A 12,110-nucleotide genomic window follows, 5' to 3' on the forward strand; every position below is an offset into this window, starting at 1 on the left:
TTTGCCTTCCCCCATTTTAAAACTTTTACTCCTGATTTATCTCTGGCCTTTTCCATAATAATACTAAATCTAACTGTATTGTGGTCACTATCCACGATATGGTCGCCCACTCTCACTTCATCCATTTGCCCATCTTCATTTCCCAAGACTTTTAGGTGGGATTCTGAATTAGGGGCATTCAGTCAGAATCCCACAGATGGTAGTTTCGCACCATTGTGTCCTCAGCCAAGCACATACACTCAATGTCTGAACCTGCGGTTCCTCTCGTACTGTGCAGGATTACTATTGCAACAGGATTGCGTCTCCTCTCATTGGGCTTGTCACGTACTGTTTCAAAAAATTATCCTGGACACAGTACATGAATTTATCACCCTCAGTGCCCCTTATATTGTTTGAAATCCAGTTGATATTGGGATAGTTAAAGTCTCCTATTGCCCTCTTACTCCTGCAGGCAGAAATTTATCTACATATATGTTCTTCTATCTCCCTCTCACTATTTGGCGGTCTGTATACTCCTAGTTGTGTGACTGCCTCTTTTCTTATTCCTAAGCTCGACCCATAAAGCCTCATTTGTTAACCCGTTTAGGATCACAGCCTTCTCACAACTGTCATTGATTCATTAGCCAATAATGCTACCCCCACTCCTGTTTTTGTAAGCCACTCTATCCTGCTGGAAAACTCTATATCCAGGGATACTGAGCTGCCCCTCCTTTAGCCAGGTTTCCATTATAGCAACAACATCCTGCTGCCGTGTGTCTCTCTGTGCCTTTAGTTTATCTGCCTGGTTTGTAATACTCTTTGTATTAAAGTATAAACAGCTCAACCCCGTCAATTCCCTTTGCTGGATGCTTTTTAACCCTTGTTTCTCATGTCTTTCTGAATCACTGACTTCATCACCAGTTAATATTCTACCTCCTGTTTCCTGATCTGAATCTGACCCATCCCTTTGGTTCCCATCCCCCTGCCATACTAGTTTAAAACCTCCCCAACGGAACTAGCAAAAGCCCCCGTGAGGATATTGGTTCCAACTCTGCCCAGGTGTAACCTGTCCAGCTTGTACAGGTCCCACACCTGTCCCAGAACCAGTCCCAATGCCTCAAGAATCTAAGCCCTACCCTACACTATTTCCTCGGCTACGCATTAATCTGATCCATCCTCTTTTCCTGCTCTCGCTAACGTGTGGCATGGGAATAACTGTGAGATTACTACTTACTGAGGTCCTGCTTTTTAGTTTATCACCTAACTTCCTGTATTCAGCTTTCTGGACCTCATCTCTTTGTTTACCTATGTCGTTGGTACTAATGTGTACAACGACCACTGGTTGTTCACCCTCCCCCTCCAGAATGCCGTGCAGCCGCTCTGTGACATCCCTGACCCTGACACCAGGGAGACAACAAACCATCCTGGATTCACGTCTGCGGCCACAGAAGCGCCTGTCTGTGCCCCTTATTATTGACTTCTGGACTGATATCAGGCTGTTCTGCTTCACAAAGAGCACAATCTGTGTTTGGGATAGACTTTAGGCTGGAGAGCTAGAGGCCAAACTGTGGGTGTATTGAAGCAACAACTAAATGCAGCAATGGGGGAAAGTGTATGATGCTTCAGGAGGTTTGATTTCAGATGGGTTATATGGTTCTTCATGGCTAAATATCAATTTTAAGCAAGAAATTGTTCAGAAATAATAAGTAGTCAACAGGTACATTCTGAAAGGTCAAAAGATGAGAATACAAGTTCTGTTTCAGAATGTCTCTGGGCCCAGACTGCACTGAGTGTCCCTAAATCAGCATAAACAAAATGGTGATTAGTCTTGATGATTAATTCTCCTCCGTTTTGAAGTTTCAGAGTGTTATTGCATGACATTTACCTTTTCCTGCAGATAAACATCGCCAGTAAAACAATGAGCCCGGTCACTAGAGCAAAACAGATCCAAATGATTGTGGTGGTATCATATCGGAGCGATACTATGGGAAAGATAGAGAAATACTGTTATTGTAATAACATGTCACAACACAAACCAGATGGATTTTGTTTCTGCTTCTCAGGATTAATCATCATTGAGATAAATGAACAATCTGATATTTCCCTTCAAAAACCAGTGATTCAGACACGAGATATGGAGCCTATTTCCTTAAGTCATGTTATTTGATGGTTACCATGGAGACGAATGGTATTTATCTGAAGCATACATCTCCATTTTAAAACAAGTTAAGCTGAAATACTTGTCATAGACTTTATACAGATGCTTCACTACACATGAGCGTTGACGCTGTCCCTTTTGTTAACTGTGTGCCCTCGTGTGTTAATTAAATTGAGGTGGGCATTATTCTTTTTTATTTATTCATGGGACATTGGCATTGCTGGCTGGCCAACATTTATTGCCCATGCCTAGTTGCCCGAAGGCAGTTGAGCGTCTGCCACAGCTCTGGAGTCACATGTGGGCCAGACCAGGTAAGGACGACAGATTTCCTGTCTTAAAGGACATTAGTGAACCAGATGGGTTTTTTCCGACAATCGACAATGGTTTCATGGTCATCAGTAGAATCTTAATTCCAGATACTTTTTATTGAATTTAAATTCCACCATCTGCTGTGGTGGGATTCGAACCTGGGTCCTCAGAACATTAGCTGATTTTCTAGATTAAAGATCTAGTGATAATACCACTCGGCCATCGCCTCCCCATTAGTGGAGGATTCAGCTGTACTCATGCGTATAAGAGCAAAGTAAAAATGTGTGTGTTGGTTGGAGGGCACATATAGAGGCTTGTAAGTGTATAAACCCCATAATTCTTTCCTCCACTGTCTGACTCTCTGACTTTTGACACATTTGGTTATTGTCCTGACCTCAAATGGGTGGCACAGTGGTTAGCACTGCTGCCGCTCAGTGTACCCAAACAGATGCCGGAGTGTGGCGGCTAGGGGACTTTCACAGTAACTTCATTGCAGTGTTAATGTAGGCCTACTTGTGACTAATAAATAAATTTTACTTTAAATATATAGATCAATAAACTGCACTTGGTGATGTCAGCAAAGGCAATGTTGTTCATGTGTTTTCTTCAATTAATCCCACTTATTGCAGTGTGTAATGTGTGCATCATCTGTGTTATCTCCACACTGTGGGCCAGAGTCTCGCTCCTGACTCGGGTGTACAGAGGGTGTACCTAAGAGGAATTGAGGAAGTTGCTCGGTACGATGGCAGGATGGGAGGAAGGGCTGCCTCAGCGCACCAGCATTGTGCACAAAAATAAAAATTTAAATATAAAACGGCACTCAGTCTTTAGAATTCTCAGCCCCCGCACACTCCCCATTCCCCACCCATGTCATCTCCTGCCCAGTAGCCCTCATGGCTCCTCATACCTCCCAAAGCAATCTATGCTCTTCCATCCATCCAACGCCCTTTATAGCCCCTATATTATCTCAATGTGTGTGAAAGCCCTGGCTTGGTGCTCATGGACTTGTAAGAAGAAGAAGAAACCAAAAAACAGCCTGTCAGTTCACAAGGGGATTGACAGCTCCATTATAAAGCCTTTGACGTGGGGTTATGAATATAAATATGTGTTTTTATATGGGATTAAATACTTGAATTAAATATTTACTTCCATAAGAGATTAAGTAACCGAAGAAATTGAGATGTAATTAATGGGTTTTCATCAAGAGCAATTTTTATAAATAGTGAAGATGTCATTAAATGTTTAGAGCGTGATTTTATTGCATCTCCTGAGCTCTGCCCATGGTGGATACTGGATGAATTGGCAAGGAAAGTGTAGGAGAAAAGGTTCTGGCTGGGGGTCATGGTAGGGACGAGATGGCATCAAGTTGGAATAGGCTCTGTCAGGGGGAGTGTGTTCTATTAGTGTTGGGCTATGTTAGGTGGTGTTAGCTCTATGAGTATATTGAATGGTGGATCAGTCTTAAAGACCAGGATGACACCATCTGTCTCTTATCTCTCGCATTCCTATATCCCACACCAGCTTCTTGACACTCCTCCTCCAAAATCTCACCGAAATGTTTTTTGCTCTGGTAAATGTTAAACTCGATGTGGGAGCTGAGCAGCAGATGTTTTCCCCTCTCTCAGAGGGCATTGGCCCACCCACCATTCATCATTATTAAAGGTTGTAGAGATCCATTGTTTGGGGGCGCGCGTGGCACATACCTGATTTGGCAGTTTCAATCTCCACGGTCTGACTGAATCGGCCACATCCAGCTGATGTTCGAGCTCGGACCTGAAATACATAACGAGTTCCAGGTTTCAGGTTGGAGACTGTCACACTTGTTCCCCTGGCTTTCAGTGTGGAGTAACTCTGCTGTTCCTTACCCTGTGGGACAGTAAAAATACTCCATTTGAGGAGCAGCTTGAGGTAGACTGCTTGTCATTACTCACATTACATGTCAGTCGCTGCAAACTCAGAAAGATATAGAATTACAAATAGGGCTGTCAATTCTGATTGGACCATATTCCACTTGGTTTCATCACATTCTGCCTCCAACCAGCCCACCTACATGCTCCCACCAATGTCCGCCCAATGTGACTCATCACATAAACACAGTGGCTACCAGAGTAGGTCAGAGGTTAGGAATCCTGCGGCGAGTAACTCACCGCCTCACTTCCCAAAGCATATCCACCATCTACAAGGCACAAGTCAGGAGTGTGATGGAATGCTCCCCACTTGCCTGGATGGGTGCAGCTCCAACAGCACTCAAGAAGCTTGACACCATTCAGGACAAAGCGGCCCACTTGATTGGCACCCCATCCACAAACATCTATTCCCTCCACCACCGCGCTCAGTAGCAGCAGTGTGTACTATCTACAAGACGCACTGCAGCAATTTACCAAAGATCCTTAGACAGCACCTTCCAAACCCACAACCACTTCCATCTGGAAGGACAAGGGCAGCAGGCATACAGGAATACACCATCATCTGCAAGTCCCCCTTCAAGTCACTCACCATCCTGACTTGGAAATACATTGCTCTTCCTTCGCAGTCGCTGGGTCAAAATCCTGAAATTTCTTCCCTGACAGCACTGTGGGTGTATCTACACCACAGGGACTGTAGCGTTTCAAGAAGGGCAGCTCATCACCACCTTCTCAAGGACAACAAATGCTGGCCAGCCAGCAACACCCATGTCGCATGAATAAAAAAATGTCTGTCAGTCAATTATGGTGGCTACAATACCCACAATCCACTGTGCTTCAGAAACCACTCTATGCATCATGTGGTTAGACCAGAATGTGCATATGCCAAGGCCACATCACAACCTTCGAGCATTGTGACCTTGCCATTCCTGAGAATCTGGTTAGAACAAAAGTGGCCCTCTGATTTTTTGGGTAATCTTTAATTCCAGAAGGCTCCAGAACAATCCAGGAGAACTCGAATTGAAGTGCATAAATCAGAGAAATAAAAGAAAGCTGAAATGAAAGGTAAGGGAGTTTTCACAGTAATTTCACTGCAGTGTTCATGTAAGCTGACTTGTGACACTCATAAATAAATTTCAAAACTTCAAACTAATGTTGGAAAGACAAGGCAGGAAAATGAGAATCTCAAAGAAGGACAATTTTTTGGGTTGGACTGCAACATCTAAAGAACACAGTTGGGATGGCACAGTGGTTAGCCCTGCTGCCTCACAGTGCCAGGGAACCTGGGTTCAATTCCAGCCTTGGGTGACTGTGTGGAGTTTGCACATTCGCTGCGTGTCTGAGTGGGTTTCCTCTGGTTTCCCCCCCCACAGTCCAAAAATGTGCAGGTTAGGTGGATTGGCCATGCTAAATTGCCCGTTTGTGTCCCAAAATGTATAGGTTGGGGGGATTAGTGGGGTAAATATGTCGGGTTACTGGAAAGTCAGTACAGACTCGATGGGCCAAATGGCCTCCCTCTGCACTGAAGGGATTCTATGATTCTATGAACGTCAGCCAAAATCTCAACCAAGGAGGAAACGAGCACGACCTGCAGGAATTTAGTCATATCACTTCTTTAGCATGGTAAAACATCTAAGGCAATTTATAGGAGTGCTATCTCAATTATCAGCTAAATGTGGCACTGAACTACAGAAGGACAGGTGACAAAGAGTGTGATCAAAGAAGCAGGTTCTACAGAGTGTCTTAAAGGAGGAAACAGGCAGAGATGTTTCAAGAGGGAATCCCAGAGATTATTACCTAATTAGCTGATTGGGAATGAGCAAGACATCGGAATTGGTGTTATAGCAACATCTCACCAAAACCTGTTGTGGTAGATTTTAGTCTTTAGTTCCAGGTTGTTATGCATTATATGAGCTGAAAAGAGGTGAAGCTGGGAGCCAGGAATTCGCCCTAATTATCTATCCATTTAAAGGAAAGCATTGACTTTGAGGTGGAATTTGAAACTTGCTGTGCCTGCCAGCCACTCCTCTCTGCATTGGATCATTCAATACCTAACACCTGGGCAGAAAGCCCAGCACCTTCCAAACTTGCAACCTCCACCACCTATAAAGATAAGGGCAGCAGATAGCTGGGCACACCACCACGTGGAGGTTCCCCTCCAAGCTACTCACCATTATGACTTGGAAATCTATCGCCATTCCTTCACTGGAGCTGGGTCAAAATCCTGGAACTCCCTCCCTAACAGCACTGTGGGTGTACATACACTACATAGACTTCAGCGGTTCAAGAAGGCAGCTCACCACCACCTCCTGCAGGGCAGTTAGGGATGGGAAATAAATGCTGGTCTAGCCAACAACGTCCACATCCTGTGAAAGACTTTTAAAAATGAGAATCTCAGAAGGATCAATTTAAAGTGAGGATTGAGCAGAAAAACACTGCAGCAAAGTGAAACACTCGGAAATAACCGGTTATTCTCTGAGTGCTTTTCTCTCTCAGTGTTTCAACTCTCTCGATTGATTTAGGAGGTCTTTGGTTCAAAGTTAATGATGGCATCAGGAACTCCCTCGAAGCGGTCACTCAATGTGAGCAGGCTGAATTAATGTTTGCACGAGCAGGGTTTGTGTATGGGGCTGTTACACTCTCCCCATGTCGCAGCTGCAGCAAGTGTTGGAGCAACATGAGGTGAGTTAGCTGTCTGCTCTGTATCAGCGGAGTGAGTGCCCAGCCTCCAATGGAGACAGATTGTGGGCAGCTGTGTTTTTGTTCCGTCTCCAATGAGTACCTGCTCTGTTTTAATGAATATTTGACCGACATTCAAAAATAAGTGGAATAAAATAAAACTCCACAACAATCAGTTCCACCAGAATGAATGATGTTGAACAGATGGAAGGGGATCTCATGCCAACAGGCAAGTACAGGTCTGGACTGCACCATGTTGAAGAGAACCCGACCACTTAATCTGAGTAAATATATTTGAACAGGAATCCCCAAATAACTCTCTTGGCACAGGTAGGAAATATTCTCAATGGTAAACTCTGTCTGTCTGTAACAAAACACAACAGCTTAATATGGTGCCTTCCCACAGCCAGTGTTACTGATGATATTTACATCTTATATCGCCATCTCCTTTAATCACCGTACTCTGTGAGGATTTGATTTAAAGAGGGCCCTGCTGGGGCACTGTATCATAGATGTACCATTTTAACACCGTTAAGCACAGTTTGAGATGATCGTTGTTCAGGTAAATGATTGTTTCAGGTAATCCAATCACCTGTTAATGTCACTCTTGTTGGAGTAATTATAGAGACAGGCCATGTTGGGAAGTCCAGCTCCTGCACCTGATTGGTCAGTTTGGATATTGTTAAATGGCACTCCATGATAAATGCAAAGGCTGGGCCATGCAGAAATTGGGACAAGGTATCTACTGCGCTGACTGCATCTGATAGATCTGTGAACCCAATCACCACTTATTAGGTAATTAGTGCTTTGGGTGACATTTCCAATGGCTACTGCACGGTGGCACAGTGGTTAGCACTGCTGCCTCACAGCACCAGGGACCCGGATTCGATTCCCAGCTTGGGTCACTGCCTGTTTAGAGTTTGCACATTCTCCCCGTGTCTGCGTGGGTTTCCTCCGGGTGCTCCGGTTTCCTCCCACAGTCCAAAGGTGTGCGGGTTAAGTGCATTGGCCATGCTAAATTGACCCTTAGTGTCAGGGGTTGGGGAATAGGGCCTGGATGGGATTGTGGTTGGTGCAGACTCGATGGGCCAAATGGCCTCATTCTGCACTGTAGGATTTGATGATTCCCTCACTAACCCCAAACCAAGAGTGCGTCAGGGAGACTGTACCCCACTCCTCTAGCCCCTGTCAAAGAAACACTGTCAGTGTTTTGACATTTGCTGAACATTTGGCTACTGTTTGGGATTGCTGAGCATCTCAGACCCTGGACTGGATAATACAGTGAGCACGTGGCACTGATTTCCTGTGCGTGTTCCCCTAAGGCAAGAGACCCTGATCTCAGGCTGGATTCTCATGTTTTCATTGTCTAGTTTATAAAAGTTTCTCTCTTGGCTTACGTTCGTAGGGGAAAGCGAAATAGATTTGGGTCAGTCTGTGTAACTCCCCCTCACCGTGCGGAGCATCAGTCTGTGTAACTCCCCCTCACCGTGCGGAGCATCAGTCTGTGTAACTCCCCCTCACGGTGCGGAGAGTCAGTCTGTGTAACTCCCCCTCACCGTGTGGAGAATAGTCTCTGTAACTCCCCCTCACTGTGCGGAGCATCAGTCGGCATACCTCCCCCATCACGGTGCAGAGTGTCAGTTTGTGTCACTCCCCCTCACCGTGTGGAGGGTCAGTCTGTGTAACTCCCTCTCACTGTGCGGTGGGTCAGTCTGTGTAACTCCCCCTCACTGTGCGGAGGGTCAGTCTGTGTACCTCCCTCTCACCGTGTGGAGAGTCAGTCTGTGTACCTCCCTCTCACCGTGTGGAGAGTCAGTCTGTGTAACTCCCTCTCACTGTGCGGAGAGTCAGTCTGTGTAACTCCCCCTCACCGTGCGGTGAGTCAGTCTGTGTAACTCCCCCTCACTGTGTGGAGAGTCAGTCTGTGTAACTCCCTCTCACCGTGTGGAGGGTCAGTCTGTGTAACTCCCCCTCACCGTGCGGTGAGTCAGTCTGTGTAACTCCCCCTCACTGTGTGGAGGGTCAGTCTGTGTAACTCCCCCTCACTGTGTGGAGGGTCAGTCTGTGTAACTCCCCCTCACCGTGCGGTGAGTCAGTCTGTGTAACTCCCCCTCACTGTGCGGTGGGTCAGTCTGTGTAACTCCCTCTCACCGTGTGGAGAGTCAGTCTGTGTAACTCCCCCTCACCGTGCGGTGAGTCAGTCTGTGTAACTCCCCCTCACTGTGCGGTGGGTCAGTCTGTGTAACTCCCCTTCACTGTGCGGTGGGTCAGTCTGTGTAACTCCCTCTCACCGTGTGGAGGGTCAGTCTGTGTAACTCCCTCTCACCGTGCGGTGGGTCAGTCTGTGTAACTCCCTCTCACCGTGCGGTGGGTCAGTCTGTGTAACTCCCCCTCACTGTGCGGTGGGTCAGTCTGTGTAACTCCCCCTCACTGTGCGGAGAGTCAGTCTGTGTAACTCCCCCTCACTGTGCGGAGAGTCAGTCTGTGTAACTCCCCCTCACTGTGCGGAGAGTCAGTCTGTGTAACTCCCCCTCACTGTGCGGTGGGTCAGTCTGTGTAACTCCCCCTCACTGTGCGGTGGGTCAGTCTGTGTAACTCCCTCTCACTGTGTGGAGAGTCAGTCTGTGTAACTCCCCCTCACTGTGCGGAGAGTCAGTCTGTGTAACTCCCCTTCACTGTGCGGTGGGTCAGTCTGTGTAACTCCCCCTCACTGTGCGGAGAGTCAGTCTGTGTAACTCCCCTTCACTGAGCGGTGGGTCAGTCTGTGTAACCCCCCCTCACTGTGCGGAGAGTCAGTCTGTGTAACTCCCCCTCACTGTGCGGTGGGTCAGTCTGTGTAACTCTCCCTCACTGTGCGGAGAGTCAGTCTGTGTAACTCCCCTTCACTGTGCGGAGAGTCAGTCTGTGTAACTCCCCCTCACTGTGCGGTGGGTCAGTCTGTGTAACTCCCCCTCACTGTGCGGTGGGTCAGTCTGTGTAACTCCCTCTCACTGTGCGGAGAGTAAGTCTGTGTAACTCCCTCTCACTGTGTGGAGAGTCAGTCTGTGTAACTCCCCCTCACTGTGCGGTGGGTCAGTCTGTGTAACTCCCCCTCACTGTGCGGTGGGTCAGTCTGTGTAACTCCCTCTCACTGTGTGGTGAGTCAGTCTGTGTAACTCCCCCTCACTGTGTGGAGAGTCAGTCTGTGTAACTCCCCCTCACTGTGCGGTGGGTCAGTCTGTGTAACTCCCTCTCACTGTGTGGAGAGTCAGTCTGTGTAACTCCCTCTCACTGTGCGGTGGGTCAGTCTGTGTAACTCCCCCTCACTGTGCGGTGGGTCAGTCTGAGTAACTCCCCCTCACTGTGCGGAGAGTAAGTCTGTGTAACTCCCCCTCACTGTGCGGTGGGTCAGTCTGTGTAACTCCCCCTCACTGTGCGGTGGGTCAGTCTGTGTAACTCCCTCTCACTGTGCGGAGAGTAAGTCTGTGTAACTCCCCCTCACTGTGCGGTGGGTCAGTCTGTGTAACCCCCCCTCACTGTGCGGAGAGTCAGTCTGTGTAACCCCCCCTCACTGTGCGGAGAGTCAGTCTGTGTAACTCCCCTTCACTGAGCGGTGGGTCAGTCTGTGTAACTCCCCTTCACTGTGCGGAGAGTCAGTCTGTGTAACTCCCCCTCACTGTGCGGAGAGTCAGTCTGTGTAACTCCCCTTCACTGTGCGGAGAGTCAGTCTGTGTAACTCCCCCTCACTGTGCGGAGAGTCAGTCTGTGTAACTCCCCTTCACTGTGCGGTGGGTCAGTCTGTGTAACTCCCTCTCACTGTGTGGAGAGTCAGTCTGTGTAACTCCCTCTCACCGTGCGGAGAGTCAGTCTGTGTAACTCCCCTTCACTGTGCGGTGGGTCAGTCTGTGTAACTCCCTCTCACTGTGTGGAGAGTCAGTCTGTGTAACTCCCTCTCACTGTGTGGAGAGTCAGTCTGTGTAACTCCCCCTCACTGTGCGGTGGGTCAGTCTGTGTAACTCCCCCTCACTGTGCGGTGGGTCAGTCTGTGTAACTCCCTCTCACTGTGTGGAGAGTCAGTCTCTGTAACTCCCCCTCACTGTGCGGTGGGTCAGTCTGTGTAACTCCCCCTCACTGTGCGGAGAGTCAGTCTGTGTAACTCCCTCTCACTGTGTGGAGAGTCAGTCTGTGTAACTCCCCCTCACTGTGCGGTGGGTCAGTCTGTGTAACTCCCCCTCACTGTGCGGAGAGTCAGTCTGTGTAACTCCCCCTCACTGTGCGGAGAGTCAGTCTGTGTAACTCCCCCTCACTGTGCGGTGGGTCAGTCTGTGTAACTCCCCCTCACTGAGCGGTGGGTCAGTCTGTGTAACTCCCCCTCACTGTGCGGTGGGTCAGTCTGTGTAACTCCCCCTCACTGTGCGGTGGGTCAGTCTGTGTAACTCCCCTTCACTGTGCGGTGGGTCAGTCTGTGTAACTCCCTCTCACCGTGCGGTGGGTCAGTCTGTGTAACTCCCTCTCACCGTGCGGTGGGTCAGTCTGTGTAACTCCCCCTCACTGTGCGGTGGGTCAGTCTGTGTAACTCCCCTTCACTGTGCGGTGGGTCAGTCTGTGTAACTCCCCTTCACCGTGCGGTGGGTCAGTCTGTGTAACTCCCTCTCACCGTGCGGTGGGTCAGTCTGTGTAACTCCCCCTCACGGTGCGGAGAGTCAGTCTGTGTAACTCCCCTTCACTGTGCGGAGAGTCAGTCTGTGTAACTCCCCTTCACTGTGCGGAGAGTCAGTCTGTGTAACTCCCCTTCACTGTGCGGAGAGTCAGTCTGTGTAACTCCCCCTCACTGTGCGGAGAGTCAGTCTGTGTAACTCCCCTTCACTGTGCGGAGAGTCAGTCTGTGTAACTCCCCCTCACTGTGTGGAGGGTCAGTCTGTGTAACTCCCTCTCACCGTGCGGTGGGTCAGTCTGTGTAACTCCCCCTCACGGTGCGGTGGGTCAGTCTGTGTAACTCCCCCTCACGGTGCGGTGGGTCAGTCTGTGTAACTCCCCCTCACTGTGCGGTGGGTCAGTCTGTGTAACTCCCCCTCACTGTGCGGTGGGTCAGTCTGTGTAAC

At 48.5% G+C, this 12,110-nt stretch overlaps 1 protein-coding gene across 1 annotated transcript in view; it reads right to left on the minus strand.

The window, feature by feature from the left end:
* Positions 1–7,284, minus strand: part of LOC144509693 (ephrin type-A receptor 8-like) — a 147,992-nt gene extending 140,708 nt beyond the window's left edge. The window contains exons 1-3 of the mRNA XM_078238476.1: positions 7,267–7,284; positions 4,150–4,312; positions 1,865–1,961 (exon numbers count right to left, since the gene is read on the minus strand). Coding sequence (XP_078094602.1) covers positions 1,865–1,961; positions 4,150–4,312; positions 7,267–7,284 — 278 coding nt within the window. The remainder of the gene's footprint in view (positions 1–1,864; positions 1,962–4,149; positions 4,313–7,266) is intronic.
* Between the last annotated feature and the right edge of the window lie 4,826 nt (positions 7,285–12,110).

The sequence above is a fragment of the Mustelus asterias genome, chromosome 22 (genome assembly GCF_964213995.1).
Source record: "Mustelus asterias chromosome 22, sMusAst1.hap1.1, whole genome shotgun sequence".
NCBI lineage: Eukaryota > Metazoa > Chordata > Chondrichthyes > Carcharhiniformes > Triakidae > Mustelus > Mustelus asterias.